Here is a 23772-nt window from a genome sequence, read left to right as displayed (position 1 = left end):
GAACCTCAGTGTGGCCTGTCTCTGGCTAGAGAAAGGAGCTAGCCATCCAAACCTCTCATCAAAGCTTTTTTTTTAATAAGGGATAGAAAGAGTGTTGCCCCAGGGTGGGACAGGGAGGGGAAAACCAGAGAAATGCGTTGCAACTAGCTTTCTTGTCTGCCTCCTATCCAGAGCACCCCCCTCCCAATCCCCATCCCAATCCTGGCGAACCTCTGAAATATTTGGTTCATCCGTGTAAAAGTAATCGTAATTGCAGTCATTCCTGAGAGCTGCTTACCATTATGCCTAATTATAGTACAGCACAATAATCATATGTGTATCATTAAAGATGTGTCAGATTGACTTTGTCATGAGTTTTATTTGATTTCAGTATGAAACTGCTTCAGTACACACAGCTTCAGAGCTTGTTGCTCCTGGTCCCAACCAGGGAGCAGGGAGCTGTTGGAAAGCCAGCAGCTGAGCATCCCTTCCCATCCTGTCCAGTCCCTCCCATCCAGTCCCGTTCAGTCCTGTCCACTTCTGTGTGCTCTGACTGCTGCAGCTTATGCTGGAGGTGCCCACCTGCCTGCCCTTCCTCTCTTCCTCTCCATGGGCTGCACATCTGGGCTCAAGGCAGAATGATTCACTTATAAACAGAAACAACCAAAACAACAGAACCCCGCAGGCTCTGCCAACATCAACTGCTGCTTCCCCAATCCACAGGGATCTCAGTCAAGCTTCTTTTGACTCAATCCATGCAACATCTTCATTATTCTCCCCATTGGCAGGGGTAGGGTGGGGAATGTGAGATGAGCTGATGTGTCCAAAGTCATCAAGTTCATCATTAGCAGAACCAGAAGGAGAATCAGAGGCTATGGCTGCTGAGCCAGAGCTTCTGTAGGAACCAAGTCTGGGTCAGGCTCCATCCATTAGGCCTTCCTCTCTAGTAATAGATGCGTTTTCAAATATACAAGATGATGCTGTCTGTGTTGCTGGGAAACTTCCTGAGAAGCAGGCACATGAGAGTTGGGGGGTGGGAGTGGAGGGCAGCACTTTTCCAGCTCACAATTACAAGTTGTGGGAACGAAGCTGATAGCCAGGACCAGGCCTTGCCTCATTGGTACATTGTCAGGCTGCCTCTTCCAGCAGGTTTCTTGCTGCTTGCCAGCACTGAGGCAGTCGCTAATCAGGTAAACCAGTGTGGAAGAATCATGTCCACCATATCAGATCATTGCCTAATGAGACTTCCCTTTGGGTCCTGTGCAGACCTGATGAATGAAGCTGGCACATGTATGCCCAAATGCTCATTCATTCAGCTGGCCTTGAGTGAGGCCCATCTTTGTGCTTGCTCTGTGCTAAGTAAAGCTACCATCTGGTTCTTGCTACTGAGAGCTACACTCCTGGCTGAATGGAGAAGAAAGTTATATAAACAAATATGTCAGAGTGGGACTTAGGGCTGTAAAAGACCTTATGAAGGTACAGATGAGGGAGCAAGGATCTTACTTTGGGGGAGTCAGCAGACTTCAAAGAGGTTACATTGGAGCTAGGTCTTGAAAGATGAGTAAGAATGGTCTTGGCTGAGAAGGGAGGGCTGCGTGATAATTCTTTGCACAAGGAGTGGTAAGCAGAAAGGCCAGGAGGTGTGACAGAGCGTGAAGGAACCCAGGACCCTTTTGCAGATGTAAGCTATATAACTTTCCATTAAAGTATCTCAGGGGCTTAATAATTAAGACTTAGACTTCCAGGTAAACTATCATTCCAGTGTACTGATTTTCCATGGCATTTGCTTCCCTGACCACCCCCCCCCCATCACTTTTGGGCCAGCCTTTTGGCCCTTCTGCAGTCTCTCTGCACTTAACTCAAAAGCTGGTGCTGAAATATGCCATTTCAATTTGTTTATTCTAAATTTTGTACCAATCACATTGACCCACAAATGGCTTAGGTATGTGTTCTAGGTTTCTTGGAGCAGAAAAAGGAGGCATTTTTACCCCCTAGAGTCAGTCCCAAGGAAGCAGAGCCCACTTGCCATGGGCAGCAATGGCACAAATTCCCTGGAGACGCCTGAACTCCGTGTGCTAGGCCTCTGCTGCCCTGTGTCTGTTCTCAACCAAATGGCCTGTTTGCTTAGCTGCTGACTGTTGTCTTCATTAGAGGGACATTAAAACACTTGGTTTGAGCAAGGCAAGGTAATGAATTGTTCTTGTGTGGACTCTTAAGTAAACTATTAGCGGACTTGCCTTGGTACAGCATTACTAATCTGCTGACAAGCATTAACCATTTCTAAAGCATTGAGGGGCCCACGAGTTAGAATTTTTGTAATGAAAATGCCCCTCCCCAATTTATCTAGCCTCTAGAGCTTTTCAAAACATTTCTTCCATTGATCTTCATAAACAGTCCTGCAAAGTTGGGAGGGTGGAGGTCTGTGTCCCTATTTTACCAACTTGGAGATTGAACCTTGAGGAGTTAAATGATTCCAAGTGGTTCTAATGTTATTGGAAAGCAAGCCTCTAGTCATGATCATGGTATCGGGAGCTTTCCTACTACTCCAAGCTCCTGCTGCTGAGCCATCCCCCCACCACCAATATGGTAGGGGTTGCAGGGGGAATGTGGACAGAGACAGTGCTCCCACATTTACAAGACAGCTGGCTGTGGTCACTCACACTGTCTACTTGCTCCCTTGCACTGTTCACTGCACACTCACCTTAAGAAGGACCTCCAGATGTTTGCCATGTTAGCACCAAGAGAGTACAGTAGATAAAGAGTAATAAAGAGTAACCTCAGGAAGCAAATACCCCTCCAAGATGTAAGTCATTTACTCCCTTCTTACCAGCAGGATCAGGTTCAACCTGCATAAATCTATTTTAGCATACTTTAATTGCTTATAAACTAAATGTTTCCTGGATATGCTACCGACCATGAATAATTAGAATCATTTCAGTGACTGGGTTTTGGAAAGTGAACGGGAGAGCAGACAAGAAGGGGCTGCTCAGAAGGGAGAGTCATTTGTTAAAGCCTGAGTGGGAACATTGTCTCCACCATCTCCAGTTTTGTTTTTTCATGATGTGACTAGAGCGAGCTGCCTGTTTTTCAGCTACTCTGACTGCCCTTCATTTTTTTATGCATCTCTCAAGTAACACTAGCTGCTGACAATAACGAGGCCCAAGTGGCCCCATGCCAGAGTCATTCATTCACTCAGCCAAGATGGATGGAGCACCTACTATGTGCCAGGTCCAAACCAAATCTCAAGGCTAAGGAAAAAAATAATACCCAGTTCCCAACCTTGAGGAGACCATGGCCTGGTGGGGGAGATGGACACATAGACAAACAATTTTGCAATAATGTGATAAATGCTAGAATAGACACCTGACAGCGAGCTGTGGGAATGCAGAGGAGGAACTTACTCCATCAGGGGGAGCTGAGGCCAGCACAGCTGAGAAGCAACATTTAGCAGGGGCACAAGGGAAGCAGAAGGGTTGACTAGATAAAGAGGAGCAAGGAGAGATGTTCCAGTGCAATGTGGCTACAGTGTAGGGGGCAGAGCCTGGCCCGTGGTGTGAGATAAGACTGGAGGAGTCAGCTGGGCCAGACTGTGAAGACCTTTGTGTGTCCTGCTTGAGAGTTTGAACTGAGTGTTGCAGTCACTGGGGAGCCAGCCTTGGTTTTTAAGTAGGGGGGACAACGTGATCAGATCTGAATTTTGGAAAACTCAGGGAGGGAGGGGAAACAGGGAAATCAGTTAGAGGCTGACTCAGAGAGCAGAGCTTTGCTTTGTCTTCCCTCTGGACTCCAGGAGCCCTTGCCTGGATGCCTATTACAGCACTTACCACATAGCATTAGAACTACTTGTTTGCACATCTGCCTCCCCATCCACTCCTTAAGGGCAGGGTCTGAGTCTCAGTTAACACTTCACCTCCAGAGCCTGGTGCACAGGAGTCCTTGGGAGACATTGGTATCAAGTGAATGAGGGAACAAATGAATCAATAGGATCTAAGCTAAGTGACTAAGCACAGCAGAGCACACAGCAAGCAAGTTCAACTCTTGATTTGTTCCCACGTAACCACCGTGATGGCTATATTAGAGAGAAATCCTACTCTCACAGAATATCAAGTCCATCTTTCACTTTTCCTCTGCCTCTGCTAAGCCCATCAACCTAACAATGTCCGTCACAAAGGAAGGATGCACTATTCAGAGAAGACAAGAAAGTTGCTTACAAAGCTGTACTGGTGCTGGTTATGACCCTGTACTCTGTTCTTTCTCATAAATTAATTTTTGATGACTTGTTAAGAATATGTCTTCTTTGTCTTCATTCTGCTCTTTCTGCCTTTCTTATCTTCTCTCCCTTCCTATTTAAATCTTATTCATTCTTCAAGGCCAGTTCAGTTGCTTCCCATCACCACCCAGCCCCCACACTCAGAATTAAGAATTCCCACTTGAGTTCCTGTAGCTCCAGAGAAATGACTCACCTATAATGTTCATCTCATCATAGTTCTTCCTGCACCTCTCCACCTTTTGTACTAGACTGTAGGCTCCTCAAGGCCAGGGATGGTCTGCTTCATCATTATTTCCCTAGCACCTCCCACCCAGCATCTTGCCCCAGCAGATAACTAGTAACTGTTTTCAAATAATACCTCAAGCATATTGTGTGCTATTTGGCTGTCCTCTTAGAGTTAATGCCAGTCCTGACAGTACCCTACGCCTCTCTCTATCTTCTTGCAGCTGGCAAGATAGAATTTTCTTCATCTGACAAATGGCAAAGAAGAAAAATCATTGTTCATCAAACATTGGGAATATCTCCCAGAGATAGAGATTCCCTAATCTCTATCCCCTTATCCCATATCATTTTGGGTATTTTGAAAGCACAGAATCCAGCGCATCTAACAAAACATAAGCATACTGACCCATTTAGGGTCATAACTTCATATCTGTGCTGAGGAGCTTATTGTATAATAGGTCTCACCTATGATGCTAAGTGGAGAAAAAGAGAAAATGAACATTCTCTTTGGAAGGACATACTGAATTAGCTCAACTTGGAACACAGTAAGCATCCAGAACCAAGAATTCAAGTTTTTCAGGTAGAAATGTCCAACAGACAATTATAAACTCATCAATGAATGAACCTGGAAATGTAGGATCTCTGCACAAAAGTGATTAAAACCACAGCAGAGAGTGTAAATTCTTGCAGAGAGGGAGAAATGAGCTGAGAGTACAACATGAGGACACCTACATTTAAGAGACAGGTGAAGGAAGACAATCTAGGGAAGGAGACTGACAAGGAACAAAGAGAAGAGTGGTGATGAGAGAGAAGATACCACCATAGATGAGACAGTGGTTGATGACAGGTGCTGGAGAGAGAGCAAATAAAGTGAGTGATCACTGAAAAGAAGACATTAGGTTAGGTAATTAGGGGATGACTCTTAGTCAGGGGCTTCTCTGATGGCTCAATGGTAGAGAACCTGCCTGCATTGGAGGAAACTAAGAGACATGGGTTTGATCCCTGGGTCGGGAAGATTCCCTGGAGAAGGGCATGGCAACCCACTCCAGTTTTCTTGTCTGGGAAATCCCATGGACAGAGGGGTCTGGCAGGCTACAGTCTCTAGGGTCGCAAAGGGTGGGACACAACTGAGCAACTAAACAACTTAGTGTCCTAAGACATGTGTGCTAAGTCACTTCACTCACGTCTGACTCTTTGCAACCCTATGGACCGTAGCCCATCAGGCTCCTCTGTCCACGGGATTTCCCAGGCAAGTATACTGGAGTGGGTTGCCATGCCCTCCTCCAAGGGATCTTCCCAACCCAGGGACTGAACCCGAGTCTCTTATGTCTCCTGCACTGGCAGGCAGGTTCTTTACCACTAGTGCCACCTGTGAAGCCCCTAAGTGTCCAGGGGCACCCCTGGGAAGCCCCTAAGTGTCCTAAGGCAGGACTAGCAAATATTGGATACATAAGACTACATCCCTCCAGCCCCCATCCTGCCTACCAGGTATTCCCATGGATTACATGACAAACTGGTTTCGGCACATTTTCCTGCTGAATCTAGATACAGCCTCAGAATCCTTCTCAACACAGTACCCCAAGCAGTTACTGTCAATCAGTCAGAGTTGCCAACAAGCTAAAATCTCTTTGCCATCCTTCTAGAAAACTGTTCAATGGAGGTGTGGGGAAGAAGTGCATTGAAGTGTCTGAGAAATGAAGAGGTCAAGATGGTGAAGAAAAAAAGATGTTAAGAAGTTTAGCAGTGAAGAAATAGACAGGGCAGTTGCTTGGAGTAGGGTAAAGATCGAGCCAAGGCAGCATTTACAATCCTCCGGTAGAATCCATTTCCTTATGGTCATCTTAGTACTTGTCCGACAGTAAGCCAGGTAAATCAATATCCCTATACTCTCCCTTCTTCCATCCCACCCTTGGCTGAAGGAAAAATTGATGTAAAAAAGCTTCATGTGTAGGCTTATTTCCAAAATATTCATTTGATTAACAGAGACATATGGTATAACCAGAGTTGGCCCTGCATATATTTATGAAGGAGGAATTCTCTCTAATAGTGGAAATTTGAGGATCAACCGTAATGTGGGAAAGGTATTAGTCTTGGCCGGGGCCCTTCCCCCAAACCCCTTGAAACCACACCCTGAAGTTTCCTTGGCCTGCAGGGAGATACCCTAGTGAAGTGGCAGCCACCCTGCCTTTGTCTCCTCTGCCACCTCCTCTGTACCTCTTTCCCTTTCTTGACAATTTAGCCCACACACACATTTTTTTTTTACATACTCTTATCTTTTATTTATTTTTTTTCCATTTATTTTTATTAGTTGAAGGCTAATTACTTTACATCATTGCAGTGGTTTTTGTCATACATTGAAATGAATTAGCCATGGATTTACATCACACACACATTTTTATCTCCTCTCCTTTCTATCACTTCTGTCCCCTTGCCCTTTCCTACTACTTCCAAGTTCTCATTCTCTTCTCATCTCTTCCATTTTTCTTAGTCTCATTCATTTGGATCCTCTTCTTGATCTCTCTACCCTCTTTCTAGCTTCAGAGTTTTGGACTACAGGGTAAGGTCTTCACAAGCTCACCCTCATTCAGTCTGAATGGACATTAGTAAATAAATTCAGTTTTGCTACTGTCCATCATATGTAGAATTCCTGTTTCTTTGTATAGTTGGTAAAGCACAGTAAATAGTAATATCTAGCATTTAATGACAACAAACATTTACTGAGCACCTACTCTGCTCCAGGCACTGTTCTATGTGCTTTCAGTTCAGTTCAGTCGCTCAGCTGTGTCCGACTCTTTGTGACCCCATGGACTGCAGCACGCCAGGCTTCCCTGTCCATCACCAACTCCCGGAGCTTGCTCAAACTCATGTCCATAGAGTCGGTGATGCCATCCAACCATCTCATCCTCTGTCGTCCCTTTCTCCTCCTGCCTTCAATCTTTCCCAGCATCAGGGTCTTTTCCAGTGAGTCAGTTCTTTGTGCTTTACGTGGACTAACTTACTGTCACAACAACTCTCAGGTACATTCTGTTATCCCCATTTTACAAAGAAAACCAGGGAACAGAGCAATTAAGTAACTTGCCTAAGGTCACACAGCTAGTAAATGGTGGAGAAGAGATTTAGGGCTTGTCCCCTATGATTCCGGAAATCATTCTTTAACTACTGTGCTTTTTGCTTCATGGTATAATAGAAAACCCACTGGACTGAAAGTCTGAAGCCATGGGTTCAAGTTCACATCTATTACTTTAACACTGTGATCTTGGACAAGTCATCTCAGTTGTCCAGCGCCCCACACGTGTGAGGACATTTTACTGTACTCTAGCCAATACCACACAGTTAAGCTTGGATTTATTCCTCCGCCCTCCCTGTAATTATCTTTCTCTCTCTATTTAGATTTTCATCTCCTTGAGAGCAGTCACCAGGACTTATTCTTTTTTTATACTCAACCTCCCCTCCAAGGACCTAGAATAATTCTCAGCACCTAATAGAACATGTGTGCACATGTGCGCGCGCACACACACACTCCTGTGGGTTGACTAACATAGGAATGTTAATGAATACACTAAAGGGCTATATACATGTATAGGTTCATGAAGCCTCTCTAAGTACTTTAGCTAATGGAATAATACTATTTAATACTTGGCATATTCTTTGTTTAAATATAATCAGTGCTCACATAAGCTAACAGTTCCCAGGTTTACCTGATTATTTTGCTTAATAAAATTTTTTATACCAATAGTTAAAATGCCATTAAAACTTCTTGATAATGTAACTATTTCAATGCCTTACCCATTCATTCACTTATTCATTCAAACAGTTCTTGGTACTGATGTATGAGCCTCACCATGAAGCAGTTCTTAAGTAGAGACCTTGTTCAAGCTGTGAGACAAGCTCCACAGGTGGGATATCGATGTAGTCTAGATGGGGCACTGGTTTTCCATCCTCCTGTAGACTCCACATATCATATCTTGTCTCCAGGAGCACACATCTCCCTGACCCCTCAGTTGCGCTCTGTATACTCCTAATTCCCCATTCCCCTGCCTACAAGCAATTGCCTTTGACATGCTGCTTCCTGCCAGTTCAGTCCAGCAACTAATGGGGTTATTATTTTTGTTTGTTTGTGTTGTAAAGCCATGGCAATAAAATTTACTCTCAATAATACCGCTGCAATTTTGTGTTCTTAAAATGTACCATAAATGATATATATAATAACTGAATTTCCTGTAAACAGAAACGTTTTTCTGGGGAAAAGAGAGCTTTTTTGTTTCCATCATGATTGGGGCCAGGTTCTTTGATGGAGTAATTGGTGACATAGGAAAAGTTGAGAAGCATCTTAAAAGACCATGTTACAGTTCAAAGTGATGATGCTCTATCATTCTGGTTGTGATGAGTTCTTTTCCCAGGGTGAGTAAGGATAAGAAATGCTCTTTCTGGTCAGGGCCAAATCACAATCACCAGTACAAATTCCCCAGCTGATGAAAGAGCAAAGCCTCAGTGATCTATAAAGAGAGATTGGCATCAACCATGGACTTACCCTGATAGGATCAAGTCTAATTTATAGGAAAAGGTAAACCTTGAGTTAGCAATAAAAATTTTGAGAGCCTTTTTGTAGTATTATAAAAAGGGAGCTGGCTTTTTTATATTGACTAGGAGAGATGGATACTAGTTTAGCCATAAGAGTCTATTGCTGGCATGGCAAATGTATTCCTTTAGGCATCTTCCTCGTGCTGAAATTCATCCCTAAGGCTCTAAGAGATTTTACCTTACCATTCTCTTTCTTCTTCTCCGGTTGCTCTTTTTCTGCCTAGTCACTAGCTGTTTTTATCCCCTTACTGCCTTAGTGCTTAGCCATGACCTCACTTCCACACACCATCATCACATCTCCAACTGCCTGCTAGACATAGTGACCCATATATCCTACTGTCATCTCAAGCCCATGAAACCCAAGCCCATCCACTTCCCTGAGCCAGACTAGCTCTGCCTGCCACTTTATCCCAGATCTGTCAGGGATACTGATTCTCCCACTTGCCCAGACTCAAAATCTAGGAGTCAACTTTGACTTCTCCCCTGCTCTTTCCTCCACAACCAGTCAATTGCCAAAGTCCTCAGAAATCTACCTTCACAATGTCTCTCTTCTATCCTCCATGTCCCCACAGCAATCACTCTTTCTCAAACCCTTGCTATCTCCCCCTTGAACTATGGCAGTGACCTCCACACTGGTCACCCACCCCTTCACATACTACTCCTGGGTATCCTAAGGCATAGCTCCAGTCCTGATGTGCCTGTCACATCAAGTCCTGTCTCTCAACCTCGGGTTGAAGGCTTCCCATGCTCTCTCTCCTTCTACAACTTTAGCGAACTCCCCAGATTTGTCCTACTTCCACTAACTACCTTCCACCCCATCCCATCCCTGCCTATTTGCAATCACCCCATCCTTCAAGACTGATTCTCCCTACTGGACTTGAATGTCTTCAGAATCCTAAACACATTTTATTTCATTCCTTCAACAAACAGGAATTGAGTTCCAATTATTTTCCAGGCCCTATGCTAAGAGCTGTAGGTAATATAAATATGAATACAACAGTACTCTTCCCTTGTGGCACTCTGACTAAGGAGCTGGAAAGATGGATATAAATAACTCAAAATCCCTGTCATGCTGTCTCTGACTCCTATTGTATGGACGCTTCCCCTCAGCCTACAAATATACTTAAGACCCTCCCATCTTAAAATACCTCCCTCCTCCAGTCCCACCCCTGTACCAAACTCCTAAAAAATGAGAATGTGTGTATTCTTACCCATCATTGTTATCTCCAGTTCTTCCCACCAACTCTTCAGCCCCGTCCAGTCAGGCCTTGTCCACACCCACTGACTGCTGCAGTGAAGATCTCCTTCCCATAAACAAATCAGAAGACCACCCTCCTTTTATTCACCTATCTGCAACATCTCAAATTGTCACCAGAAATGTTTCCTCTCCCTGTCCACTTCTGAAATGTTAGCTGTTCCCCATGATTCTTTCCTTGCCTCTCTTCTCTTATTCTGTAGTAAGCCTCTCCCTTCGGCCAAGACAATTGCTTGGCAGTTCTCATCCAATTCCTTTATGTCATTGATAACTCCCAAATCTATACACATATCCTATATCTTAGGCCTAACCTCTTGCCTAAATTCCAGACACTAAATCATCATTATTCTGACCCTCATCATGCTCCCCAGTGAGCCCCCCTCACACCTTTATACCCCACCATGAACCCTTGTCCTCTGCCTGTATTCCTTAACCCATTACTATACTTCTTACACAGTGGGAAATCCTTGACTTTCTCTTTTTCCTTACTTCACATATCCAACTCATTGTTTAGTCCTATTTATGTTATAAAAGATAACAAAGAGTTTTTCAATCTCTCTGTTTTCCCACAACTGTTCTGGCTCAGGCCCTATTACCACTCATCTTGGCTCTAGCACCAACCTTCTCACTGGTCTCCCTACTTGCATTCCTCCCCTCAAATTCCATTCCATTCTCTACACTGTAGCCATTGAGTCCTCTAAAGTGCACAGCTTATCTGTTCCTCTCCTCATTTCCAAGCTCCCTCCAGTTTCCATTCAATTATGCCACAAATAGTTATTTGCCACCTCCTAGGGATAAGCACTGTTTGGGGAACTGGTATGACAGTGAAAGCAAAACAGTGTTCTGCCCTTGTGGACCTTCTAGTCTGGGATCAGACCAAATGCCTTAGGGTGGGGGGCAGGCAGTATCTACCATAAAACTCATCCTGCCTCCCCAGTCTCGTGTCCTCATTGTCCTTATACCCTACTCTCAAGCCCCATCATATTAATTTCAGTGCCTATAATGTGCTATTCCATTCCACACTCCCTACCCTTGCCCAGGCTCTCTTGGAAATGCCTCCCTCCCACCCACCAGGCCCCTTTTACAGATCCCCTGACACCGTCACTTCCTCTGGAGTAGTTTATAAGGGCTTCCCTGGTAGCTCAAATGGTAAAGAATCTGCCTGCAATGCAGGAGACCCAGGTTCAATCCCTGGGTTGGAAGATCCCCTGGAGAAGGGAATGGCTACCCACTTCAGTATTCTTGCCTGGAGAATTCCATGAACAAAGGAGCCTGGTGAGCTTACAGTCCATGGGGTTGCAAAGAGTTGGACATGACTGAGTGACTAACACATGGGTAGTGCTGATCTCCAGAATGACCTGGATTCAAATCTCACACTGCATATGGTAGCTGTATGACTTCTTCAAATTATCTGACAATTTTGTGCTTGAGATCCTCATCTTAAAATGGAGCTAATTCGACTGATTCATGTCAATGTGTGACAAAAACCACTACAATATTGTAAAGTAATTAGCCTCCATCTAATAAAAATAAATGAAAAAAAAGACAAAAAAAAGAAGTGAATGGAAAAAAAAAGAAAAAAAATGGAACTAATTCTAGAACCTGCATATGAGTAAGTTTGAGAATTGTCAGTGCATAAAAAGTGTGGAGACACTTTTAAGTGCCTGACACATAAGAAGCCTTTAACCAATATTAACTATTACTGATGGGATTAACATATACACACTACTATATATAAAATAGATAACCAACAAGGATCTACTGTATAGCACAGAGAAACTATACTCAATATCTTATAATAATCTATAAGGGAAAAGAATCTGAAAAAATATATATATATATAGTAAATCAACTTTGTAAATCAACTATATACTTCAATTTTTTAAAAGACAAAAATATTAACTGTTATTACTTGTACCATTAGTATTATTGTTATACCTCTCATCACACTGTTCTATAATATCCCCTCCTACTAAACATATCTTACTATCTTTACACCCTAGTGACTAACTTAGTGAGGCACATAATAGATACATAATTAATGTTGAAGGAAGGATAAAAGGACTGACTGTTCCAGGTTTGTGGTTTGGTTTCCTGTGACCACATAGGATTATGAAGGAATAACAACAACCTTAAGGCTTCTTCTGAATATCTTCTTGACCAGGTATCTAAGTGAATGTTATTTGCATTGTATAAGCAAGAGCTGGAGGGGAGTGAGCAACAAAGGCACTTTGAGCTGGGCTGAACTGAACAAGACTAAACTATTTCCTTTTTTTTCATTCATTGACTCTTGGGTCAAGAAGAAACTGACTTCCCTCAGTACCATTCCCTTCCACTCCCATCCTTCAGCCCCACCTCATCCTTTCCATTTGTCTCCTTCCCACTACCATGTTCCCCTCAAACATGCATAAATGAAACCCAGAAAGCAAAAGGAGCACTGAGGGAAAGGGGGAAGGAGTGGGAGAAGGTTAGCACCTCCCTCCTTCCTTTGCTGAGATCAAAGCCTGCATTTGCACTTGCCGGCCGGCTGGCCTCTTTCATGCCCTACCCCACCTGTCTGGGAATGGCATTGCCACTTGCCCATTTCCTTTTCTCTTCAACACTGGAGGGCAGTTTCAGGGTGGGGCCTTGAACTATTTCTAGTGCAGGCCAAATCCCTCCATCCCAACATCTTTGCCTTGTGTGATCAGATTTCCTTTCCACCTCGTCAGTAACAAGTGGCGGGAGCAGAAGGCAGGAAACTGTGAAAGAAGTCAGTTTCTCTACTGGCCCTTGGCGGAACCCATGGTTTAAGTAAGTGGGAAGCCACTGGGACTTCTGGGCTTTTGTCTGGCAGGAGGAACAGGCTCTTCTTTCCGCATCTGGGGGTGGGGAAGGTCCCAGTGCTTGGGCCAACATCCCCTGGGGTCCTGATGAGGCACCAGTTAGGCAATGCCTTCTTGCCCCAAGAGAAGAGAATTCACATGTACTGACATCCTACCATGTGCTGGGCTGGCCTCTGTGGTCGGCCCTTTAATGTATATTATCTCTGTGATTCCTAACAACCCAGTTGGGTCAGCATTTATCATTCTTCTGGTAGCAATGAGAAAAGAAGCTTGCCTGAGGCACACAGCTCAATCCAAGTATGAAAAAATCTAGCTCTGCCTGACTCTATGGCCAGGACTCTTGCCACCTCATCATGCTGCCTTGAGAGCTGAGAAAACTGTTCATGCCATAAATTGGCTCTTTGCATTATTCCACAGAATTAAGTGAACAGCCAGCTAAACCTTTTGTGAATTAACGTAATTCAGCATAATTTTAAAGTAAAGGTTGAAGGAGAACCTTGAGTTCAACTCTACAGGCTCTACAAAGAGAATGTGACATAAGTTTCTGCCTTTGCAGAGTTCACAGTCCCGTAGAAAAGAGTTAACGAGTGCAAAACTAAAAACATAATATAACACAGAAACAGAAATACCATGAGAGAGCCAGAGAGGGAAAGAGGGCACCACCTTTGCCTTAGATACAGCCTCTGCCTTCCTCGTGCCTGTCTCTTCCCTCAGCTCCAAGCAGAGCTGCTCAAGGCTGCGATGTGGAACTGGATCACAAAACAGGGACTTTATTATATCATCTGTGTTCCCTAGCCTAAGAATAGTGTAATAAGTAGTACCTAGGAATAATATTTGATTGGCAAAGGTGGGGAGATGTTTAGGAATCCAGGCTTACCTGCAGCCAGACTTCTTCAGCAAAGAATGGGTTATTTATCAGTTCGTTAAAGCCAGATGCTCAGACAGCCAGGACAAGAGCCTCAATCCCAGTCAAGCTGAGCTCCATCACGTGGCAGTCAGCTCTGGCCCCAGCTGACCGTCTTGCTACCGTGTGCTCTCACCCCAAGAGGGGGCTAAAGCTGGAGAGCGGCCTGAGCATGCAGCAGGTCCTCACAATGAGGACATGTTGTTCCAGACACTCAGTGCAAAACAGATAGCTCACGACATGCCTTACTGACAGAGGATCAGCAGTGTTATCTTCGTAGATGGAGGCAGAACATTCCCTCCTCCTAGATCTCAGCGAGGCCCCTTGCCTCTGATTTTTATAGCATTTGATGCCAGGGGTTTGGGTGTCTCAGAGTGACTTCTTCATTGGAGCTGCCTTTCTTCTATTGCTCACTCTAAACCCATCTTTCCTTGCCCATGAAATGAATGTACTACTTGACAGCCTCTGGAGTAGGAGAGGCCACTTAAGGAGAGAGGGCTACACCTGTTTGAAGCCTTCTCTTCAAGAGCCAAGCCCATGAGTTTCTCAGGCTTGGACTAAGGGGCCCTCCTTGGCTAAAAATACAAACCTCTCAGGTTTCTTGATCAGAATGGGGGGGTTAGTTTCTGTAAAGACGATCTCTACACAAGGCATCTTCTATCTCCAGAACTTGGGACTTCAGACATCAGCGAGTAATAACTCCAGAAGAAAGGAGCTAGACTCCTCTCCTTTTTAGGTCAGTCCAATAAAAGAAAAAGCATTATGAGCATTGGCACAGTCTTGGTGATTTTTCTTTAAATTAGATATGAGGAGTCTTCTGTCGTAGATGTGCAAGTCATCTTCCCATCAAATTACTCCCATAGATTCCACAAAGATGTGTTAGAATCCCTAGATATTATTCCAGAACCTCTCCCATGGTGCCAGATATACATCCAGACTCTTAACAAGGATAATTTGATGGCAATGGCAGTCACCTTGGATTATTTTTAAAAAGCTGTTTGAATGACATCAAATTCATGACACATGCCAAGATCCCTTGTTTTCATGCCCTCTGTACCATTTTTTTCCAGGGAATTTAAATTTCCCTGGCTTACTTACTGCCTAACAATATCACTATTGAAAGCACATAATGTTAAGGACCATATGCTCTCTCTACAGAAAGTGTGTACAAATACTATTTCTGTTAAAAACTAAACAGAAATAGTAGCTTTGCATATTTCCCATTCAAAAACTTCTCCCAATTGAATGATTCCCTTTGTCATGGAGTGTTTTTCCCCAAGCAGTCCCTAATAGAGAAGCTGAATCAGATATTGTGACTTACCAAAGGTCACAAGGAATCATCTAGTGAGCTAGAAATAGAAACCAAAAACCTTTATTTTGATTCCCTGAATTTAAAAACAAACCCTACTACAGAAAAAATAGAAAAACTAGGCTCATTTGACATTCCTGTTGCAGGGAATTCAAGGCAACCAAAACTAACAGGCCTTGATCTGTGAGGGCCAAGGAGGTGACTAAGACAGGTGCTGCCTGCATTTAAGGAGCTGATAATCCAATATAGGGAGATCAGGTCACTGTTGAAAAATCCCTACACACTGGAGAGCACCTAGAGGACCCCAAAGGAGGGCTTGTCCATCTTCACAGCCCCTAGAGCAGCCAGCACAGTGACCTGTATGTGATATGCAGGTAAGCACTGTCTATTTGTTGAACAAGGGCCATAAGAGATGTACCAACAGAATGCTCTGGGGCTTGTGTAGAATGAGGGACAGCTTTGTGAAGGAGGTGACATTTGAGCTGTGCCTGGAAGGTTGGAGAGGTTTTTCACAGGCAGCAAGGGATGGGGGAGGGATTTTGCAGGCCCCAGGAAAAAACAATGGCAAAGATCCTCAAGGGAGTGAGGGACCAAGCATGGTCTCATTTGGGAGAGCCCAGAGCCAGCCAGTGTGGCTAGAGAAGAAGGAATGAGTGAGCTGAGGCTGGAGAGAAAAGTTGAGATGTGAGCAGAGAGGACCTTGAACACCAAGCCAAAGAAAGAATTTTGCAGTGGACTGTCACAGGAGGTTTGAACAAGGGGACCAGTTTCCTGCTGCACCCTCCTGCCCTGTCCATCTGGGCCTTCCTTGCCTTGCCAGTAGCAGTGGGTTGTTATTGTTGTTCTGATTGTCTGTGGTTTGGTTTGGAGGTTTTCTGTGGTTTAGTTTGTTTTTTGGCCTTTCCCTTTTCCTTACAGTTTTTCACAGCATATGGTCCTGATTATGTGCTGGAAATAACGCCAAGCTGCCGGCCAGACCGCAATGAGCCCCACCGAGTCCAGCAAATCCTCAACTACATCAAAGGTGAGCACCACCCTTCAAATCCAGCTCTCTTCATTCCACCCAGCTTGTGGTGACCCATCAGTGGGGGCTTCCCCAAATACCATTTGTCATTTGGTGGCTAGACTTTACACTGACTCAAAAGGGAAACCTCTTCTTGGCCTAAGAGCTTGTAGTTGGAATTCTGCACTGGTCACTCTGGTTGGGATTGTCATTTGGCCAACTAATGTCACCTTCAGGGAGACAAAAGTTTCAGCTTTAAGCACCTCCAGTGGAAAGCCAGTTCTAAAGTGTGCCCTGGAACTTTCTTTGAAAAGGCAACAGTAAAACCCTCTCTAAGATAAGAGAAGGTCAAGTCAATTCAGACTTGGGATTGGACATGGGGGCAGGAGGGCTCTCAGGCATTCTGTTCCAATGTGGTTCATTGGTCCAATAGAGCTTGGAGTGACTGTGAGCCCACAGTGAGTAGTCAAAGATTTTGAAGTCATGGGAGTAGGTTCCCCAGTCTCACTTAGAGCACTGGAGATTTGGCTGCTTCCCTATTCTTCCTTTCCCTAAGGTTGGCCTCCAATTATTCTGGCCTCTGGACAGAGGGAAAATGGCAGTCATCAGGTTATTGCCCACTTGATCACACTGTCCACTAGCTGTTTGGGGACACTGTAGAAACCCCCCTCCCAACCCCAACTGCTGTTTCACAACTAAACTCACTTCATCTACAATTTTTTTTTCAAGTTGTTTTGGTACCCACATTCCTATTTAATTGAATTTGTGTGTACGTGTGCATATTTTGGGGGGTCCTAATTATTTGCAGAGTTAGAAGGCCAAAGGTATCACATTGCCCATAATGGAGAGTGAAATTCCTGTGTTTATTCTACTAACAACCAAGATAGCACCAGTTCTCCTAACTTTGATTCCCTCATTGTAATAAAATCCAGCACAAAAGAGAAGCCCGTTCTGTGTCAGAGTTAGTCTGAGGGAACACGTTGTCCTGGGGATCTTTGCCGAAAGTGATATTAAGACCCTGTCATCTAGAACAGCCCAGTCTGTGACAACAGCCTAGTCCATAGCCAGTGACTCCACATCCCAGGCTCCTTTGATGAGAGAAAGATTTCTAAGCTCATGAGTCATAAACTCATAAGGTTGTACTCACAGCAGTGCTTATCAACTCTCTCAGGTATCCTACAGCCCTCAGCCTTTCCCTGACCCTATAGTTTCAAGGCACCTCCCTCTGGTCTCTCAATGGCTACCAACTTCAAAGTCTTCACTTCCTAACCAAATCCTCCTCCCTCCTTGAACCTTTAAGGCCTTTAAAATCCTTCTATTCCTGGCCTTTCTCTAGCCTTTCTTACTACACCGCAGGCTTGATTAACACATGCTCCCACCCTTGTTTCCTCCTGTCCCTCTCAGATCCTGGACAAAATTCTCATACCTCCTTTCCTTTCACCTTGCCATTTTCCTCTCATCCAGACTCTAAATCCTGGTAGAGCAGAGACAAAACAATAGAAACAGAAACTAAACAAGGTTCTGCAGCCACTTGCTCACACCTACGTATGTGCAGATATCTTTATGCCCTTACGCTTTCCTGCACGTGTACCCAGACACATATCTCCAGAGAGTGCTGACATCATGCTATTGAGGAAATGGAAATTCAAAGGGAAGAGAATTAGGAAAGATAAGAAACCCAAAAGAAGAATACATTTTTTTAAAAATACTCATTTAAAAAATGAGATAAAAGATTAGTTTGAGAATTGGTTAAAAAATAATCATAACAGAAAATTTTAGAGGATATACAAGTTACAAGGAAGTCAAGATTTTTTAAAAATATCCTAACAGGTTAAAGCAATATTCTGGTTGCAATACCATGAAATTAACATATAGATCAGGAATTGGGTCTTCAAAAGCAACTGGACACAAGCAAGATGGGAAGACATGGCTTCACGGGATTTTGTCTGCAAGAGTTAGGGATTTTAGTCAGTATGAGTCACCATGGCAAAGTAGCCTCCAGAGATGTTAATGCAGTATTGATCTTACTTTAAAAGATCTTGAGACAAATAGGAACATATGTTTCAGGAGGTCAGGATGGGGAGAGGATTGGAGCCCAGGCTCCAAGAGGTCTGGTTGGAGGAAGATCTGGGTTTTTGGAGAAGACTCGGGGGGATGTTTTCCCATATCTCTGAGAGGCTGTCACAGAGCAGAGGGTATAGACAGAGTCTATGTGGTCACAGGGCACAGAGCTAGGACCCATGGGTAGATATTATTAAAAGGCAGATTAAGCAGATTTTCATTCAAGATAAAGAATTTTATAATGATTACAGCTGTCCAAAGTGGAACAGACTGCCCAGAAAGGAATGAGGTCTCTATTGCTGGAGACCTACAAATAGAGACAAGGCAGTCAATTGGCTGTCATATTGTAGATGGAGTCCTGCATTTGGAGGAGGGTGATTGTACTAGGTTATCGTTAAGGCTCCATCCAATCCTACGATTCTAGGATGCTGTACATTAATTATGTGAAAATAAAAAAAACAATAAAAGGAAGATGAGAATGCAGGGGTTGGTTGATGAGTCATAGTTGGGGGGGTTCTGGAGGAGGTAATACTGTGTATAGGAAAGAACTGATGAGGAGAAGAAAAGAAACTAAGTGGCTAAGAGTGGGTGGGAAGGAGCCAGGGAGGGCAGACAGCAAGTAGAATGGCTATAGATTACTAAGAATCTTCAGATTTTTCCATTTAGCCATCCCTTTCATATTGACAAAGTCTTGTGTTCTAGCGATGCAAATGAGCAGAGCACATAAATCCAGAACCAAAAAGAAATGCAGTTAAACCTACAAGAAATGAGGCTAGAAAGAAGTCCAAATGTTGTTTAAAATGGCCAGGCTAACCTGCTATACTGAGACCATGCCCCTCCAGCCTGGTGACACGCTGCCATCAGATAGTGCGTTGCCATGACAATGGTCAGTGTGGAAAGGCTGCTGAATTTTCTGCATTCTGAAAGATTTTCCTGAACCTGCGTAAAAGACTATCATCTGTTCTTCAGTATAAAACCTCAATGAGGCTGGCTATTTCTTCCAGTGCCTCTCCCTCTCCCCCTCCACACCTCCCCGCATTAAAAACAAAGGTGGTGGGGCAGAGCCAAAGATTATTTGGGGAAGTGCATGGCAATGAGGGAGTGGATAGACTACATTCCACTCTATGGGAAGGAGTTTCACCAGCATATCTGGTTGAATTTATTTAGCCTTTGAGTTGGGTTTTCTCTCTTTCTCACCACATCCCTTAGAAGCACAAAAGATGGGATTTTTTCACCTATTGGAGAGCAAACCTGAGGAGGTTCATCTTATAGTGATAAATTCCATATGCTACAGGATGACTGGCAAATTTGAACCTCACTTAATCCTGTCTTTACTGCCTATTAGACTTTCTGAGAGAGGAAAAAAAGACAAAAATAAAACCATGGAGAGTCTATTCAAGCTGTTAGGTTTATACAGAGAAAAACTATGTGTTGTTCCCACAAATCATTCTTCTCATGTCAATGAATCTTGAAGATTTGTGTGATTGTTCACAAGGAAGTATAGGTTAGAAAGTGGATCATTTAATCTAGATCATGACCACTCCTGTAAAATCACCCTTGAACCATCTTCATGTGCTCAAACTTGTTTGCCTTTCCTCTCTGGTTGACGTACTCCAGAGGAGTTAGCTCACAGAGAACCTTCCAGAGTTGGAACACTGCTGATGTGATCAATCCCCAGAGGCAGCTAGCTCCTTGAGCCTGCCTAGCTCTGCATGGGGAAACAGGGATAGAGGTTTTCTAATCCCTGGTCCTGATGACATTTGAGTCAAGTAAAAGTCCCTAGGGGGCCAAAAGCTTCATGTTGCCGTCCAGGCCGGACCTGGCGGGGGAGGGGCAGGAGAGAGTGAGTTGTGCATATGTGAGAATGTGTTGCAGTTGTAACTGGAGGTTTCTACACTTGCTCCGAGTTCCCAGACTCTACCCTACGTTTGCCAGAGATAGAAAAGGAAACAAATGGGACCAGGAAGTAAGGAGGAGGCAAGAAGGAGATAGGAGGACATAAGAGGACATAAGAGGGAAGAGCAGGTCTTGTGCACATCTGCCCTTTCTGACCCTTAATGAAGGAGACTTAGTATGGCAGCCTCTATGATGCAGGGTTGGGGAAATGGACCAGCAAACAAAAATGTGGCTGTTGGGAGAGACACCACAGGAGAAATAATAAGAATAATAGCTAATATTTATCTTACAGATGAGGAAACTGAGGCTCAGAGAGTATAAATTACTTGGCCAAAGTCACCTTTATTCATTCAGCAAGTAATTACTAAGCACCTACTCTGTGCCACACACTGTGTTAATAGGTAGTGGAGCAAACATTTGAACCCAGGGCTGTCTGAATTGAGGCTTTGGAGTCAGGTTTGTCATTTCCAGTGTCCTTCTTCTCTTTGCAGTGTTGCCCTATCAAGCCTACTCGTCATCTACTTTTTCCAGTCACCCCTGGTAAACCCCTTCCACCTTGTACTACATACTTGGCTCCTTCTGTGTGGTTGATCCAAAGCACCTGAAATCTGATTTCTCTCTGGAAATGGGAGGAAATCATCCATAAGCAGCATTTGAAATTCTTGTCCCTGGTGTAGGCCTTTTAGCCATGCCCCCCCCCCACCTTACTATACTATAACCGAACCTTCCAGCTCTATTTTGTGCTGAGTAGAGAAGTAAAAGAGAAAGACAGGTTGAAGAAGCCAGTCTACCTGACTCTTACTGTCTGAATTGTGCTGTGATCACCAGCCCCCGTCTATTTACAGTTCCACAGCCCCAAGCCAAGACCCTTTGCACATCTACAGGTAATATTCTCAGGAGAACCACTGTGCTTAGTGTAGGCAGCACCTCCTCTGGCAGCCTCATGTCTGGGATTGACATTCTTCTAGGGACTAGCAATTGGGGCATCAGGTCTGGGCATGTCCAGGACCTGCTGGAGTCCCCAACTTGAAGCAGTGCTCCTGCCTGGTGGGACTCCACACCATGAAAACTCAGCTTATCTCCATACCTTCTCTTGCTCCCTGAGAAGCCATGAGGATAAATTGAAAGGCAGGGCCGGACCCAAGACAGACTGACCATTTGCTTCAGGGCTTCTTGGAAGGAATTTGGAGCAGGATTTTGGAACCTTACTATGAGCCAATTTGCATGACTTCAGGTGAGGATCTCTGTGATGTCCATCCCTTATCTCCCCTTGCCATCCTCTGTCTTTTTTCTTTATCCCACTCCAGCTCACTATGGTCTCTTCTAGGAGCCTCGCTTGCTTCTCTAAATGGTATAAGAATTGGAAACCTTGGTTATTGTTGTTGTTATTGTCATTGTCAAACAGAAAAAGTTGTCAATATGTCATACTGAAAATTTTAGAAATTCTAAAATGAAAATGAAGGCTATTCCCTAAAGTTCCAGTAATTTCAACAGCAGCTTTTAACAAACCATAAAAACCCTTGACAGGTTACTTTTGAAGACTTGAAATACCTACCTAAATCCAGAAGGTGGGAACTCCCATTATTGAAAGCCTACTGTGCATCACCATGCTGTATTCTTTACATATGTGATCTCATTTTTTTCTCACTATTACCTTATAAGGTAGGAAACTGGTGCCTGCAGAGGTAATATAATATGCCCACAGTCACATAACAAGTAAGTGATGACATCAGGATTTGAAGCTAGGCCTGGTGCCTCTCCTCTCCTTGGCACTATTGCTTAGTCAAGTCTACTCATCATCCCATGTCTGCTCTTTCCAATCACCCGTTCCCACCTTGCAATGTCTCCCAAAGTGAGGTTCTGAACCAGGTTGATTTTAAGAAGTATCAGTGTATCTCCACATTAAAGCCCAAATAAATCAATCAGTGAATATTTTTTGGAACTCCCCATGTGCTTAGTGTCATGAGACATATAAGAAAAGTTTAAGACATGAATCCTGTCTCTGAAAAACAGCTGAGAAGTTGAGATGATGAGCCAAAACTAACCCCCTTAGACAGGTCAGGACATAATAATGGCTGATGCAAGATAGAAGAAAAGTAAAACTTTAGGGAGAGTACTTTCATAAGGTTGGGATGTTTTGAATAGATAGAAGAGGGAAGTGCTCATAAGCAGGGGAAACTTGGATAGGTGGGGGCCAGGGAGAGATGGCAGGTTTCCTTGAATTTCATACTAACTTGTACATATCAATACAGTAAAGTAGGAGCCATTCTAGGTTCTGAAACTAAGACATGACATGATGCATTGATATTTGGATGGAACATGGTGGATTTCAAGGGTGAGCCTTCAAAGACCTGGACCAGGACACTGGTGGTAGGATACTCCCTATCCTATCCCTCCTGAATGACTGAGAGCTGTTAGGAAGAGAGTATCAATAGCATTTGGAGGTATATCATTTATAGGGGATCAAGGAGAAAGGAAGAAATAAAGATGACTCTGAGGTTTCCAGCCTTGATACCAGCTGAGATGGGGAGCCATTGGGAGTAGGGGATAGTTTTACAGAAACATATACTTGATGTGTTCTTTTTCAATACATTGAATTTGAGATATGATACAATGTCAGTATAACTTCATGGAATAATTAGTTGCAGCCAATTAAAAAGAAAAGTTTTTAAAGCTAATTTGAAAAAAAACTAATTTGATGACAAGAGAATAATTTGCTCATGGTAACAATCTTAAGTGAAAAAACAGGGTGTGAAATGATTTAATACCATATAGTCTCAATTTTGTAAATATACATAATGTGTGTGTGAGTGAATGTATGGATATGCATAGAAAAACACTAGAGGGAAATGTACCAAAAATTCTAACAGTAGTTATCTTTGATGGTAAATTGAAATTATGGGTAATTTTTTACTTGTTATTTATTCTTTCTCTGTTATTTTTCAAAATTCCTATATGAACATGTCTTGCTTTTATAGTCAGAAAAAAGAAATACATGTTGGAGCTTTTAAAGAAAAAGACAATAATCTTTTATCAGACCTTATGTCCCAATTTTTAGTTTATAAAATCTGGTCACTGTAGCTGCAAATAAGGGACTGGAGATGGACTATTTTACATGTCTGAAGTATTGATTCCTTTCTTAGGTACCTCTAGTAATTCTAGGGTGCTTCCCTTTGTCTTGAAAAGCGTATCATGATGTAAAATCTCTTCAATCTAGTAGAAGGGCAGAAAATCCAGATAGCTCCCTAGTACCACCACCTTTTCAAAAATTATCATTCTCCAAGGCAACTATCTGTCCTTCTTTTGGGGTTTTCTCCTCTGTGCCATTGATCTATGTGTCTATTCCTGTCTTGATTACTGTAGCTATATAATAAATCTTAAAATCAGGTAGAGTGATTCCTCTTTCTTTCTTTTCAAAGTTGTTTTAGCTATACTAGTTTCTTTGCCTTTCCATATAGGCTTTAGAA

The 23772-nt window shown here is 43.5% G+C and overlaps 1 protein-coding gene across 3 annotated transcripts in view; it reads left to right on the top strand.

The window, feature by feature from the left end:
- HDAC8 (histone deacetylase 8) overlaps positions 1 to 23772 on the top strand; it is a 254626-nt gene that overhangs the window by 208256 nt on the left and 22598 nt on the right. For 2 of the 3 annotated variants that reach the window (XM_020871683.2, XM_070464554.1), the window contains exon 10: positions 16264 to 16369. The exons of the other annotated variant lie outside the window; for it this stretch is intronic. In XM_020871683.2, coding sequence (XP_020727342.1) covers positions 16264 to 16369 — 106 coding nt within the window. The remainder of the gene's footprint in view (positions 1 to 16263; positions 16370 to 23772) is intronic. 3 annotated transcript variants of the gene reach the window in all.

Source organism: Odocoileus virginianus, unplaced genomic scaffold (genome assembly GCF_023699985.2).
Source record: "Odocoileus virginianus isolate 20LAN1187 ecotype Illinois unplaced genomic scaffold, Ovbor_1.2 Unplaced_Contig_28, whole genome shotgun sequence".
Taxonomy (NCBI): domain Eukaryota; kingdom Metazoa; phylum Chordata; class Mammalia; order Artiodactyla; family Cervidae; genus Odocoileus; species Odocoileus virginianus.
The sequence above is the reverse complement of the archived record's forward strand: the minus strand, read 5'-3'. Positions and strand labels throughout refer to the sequence as shown.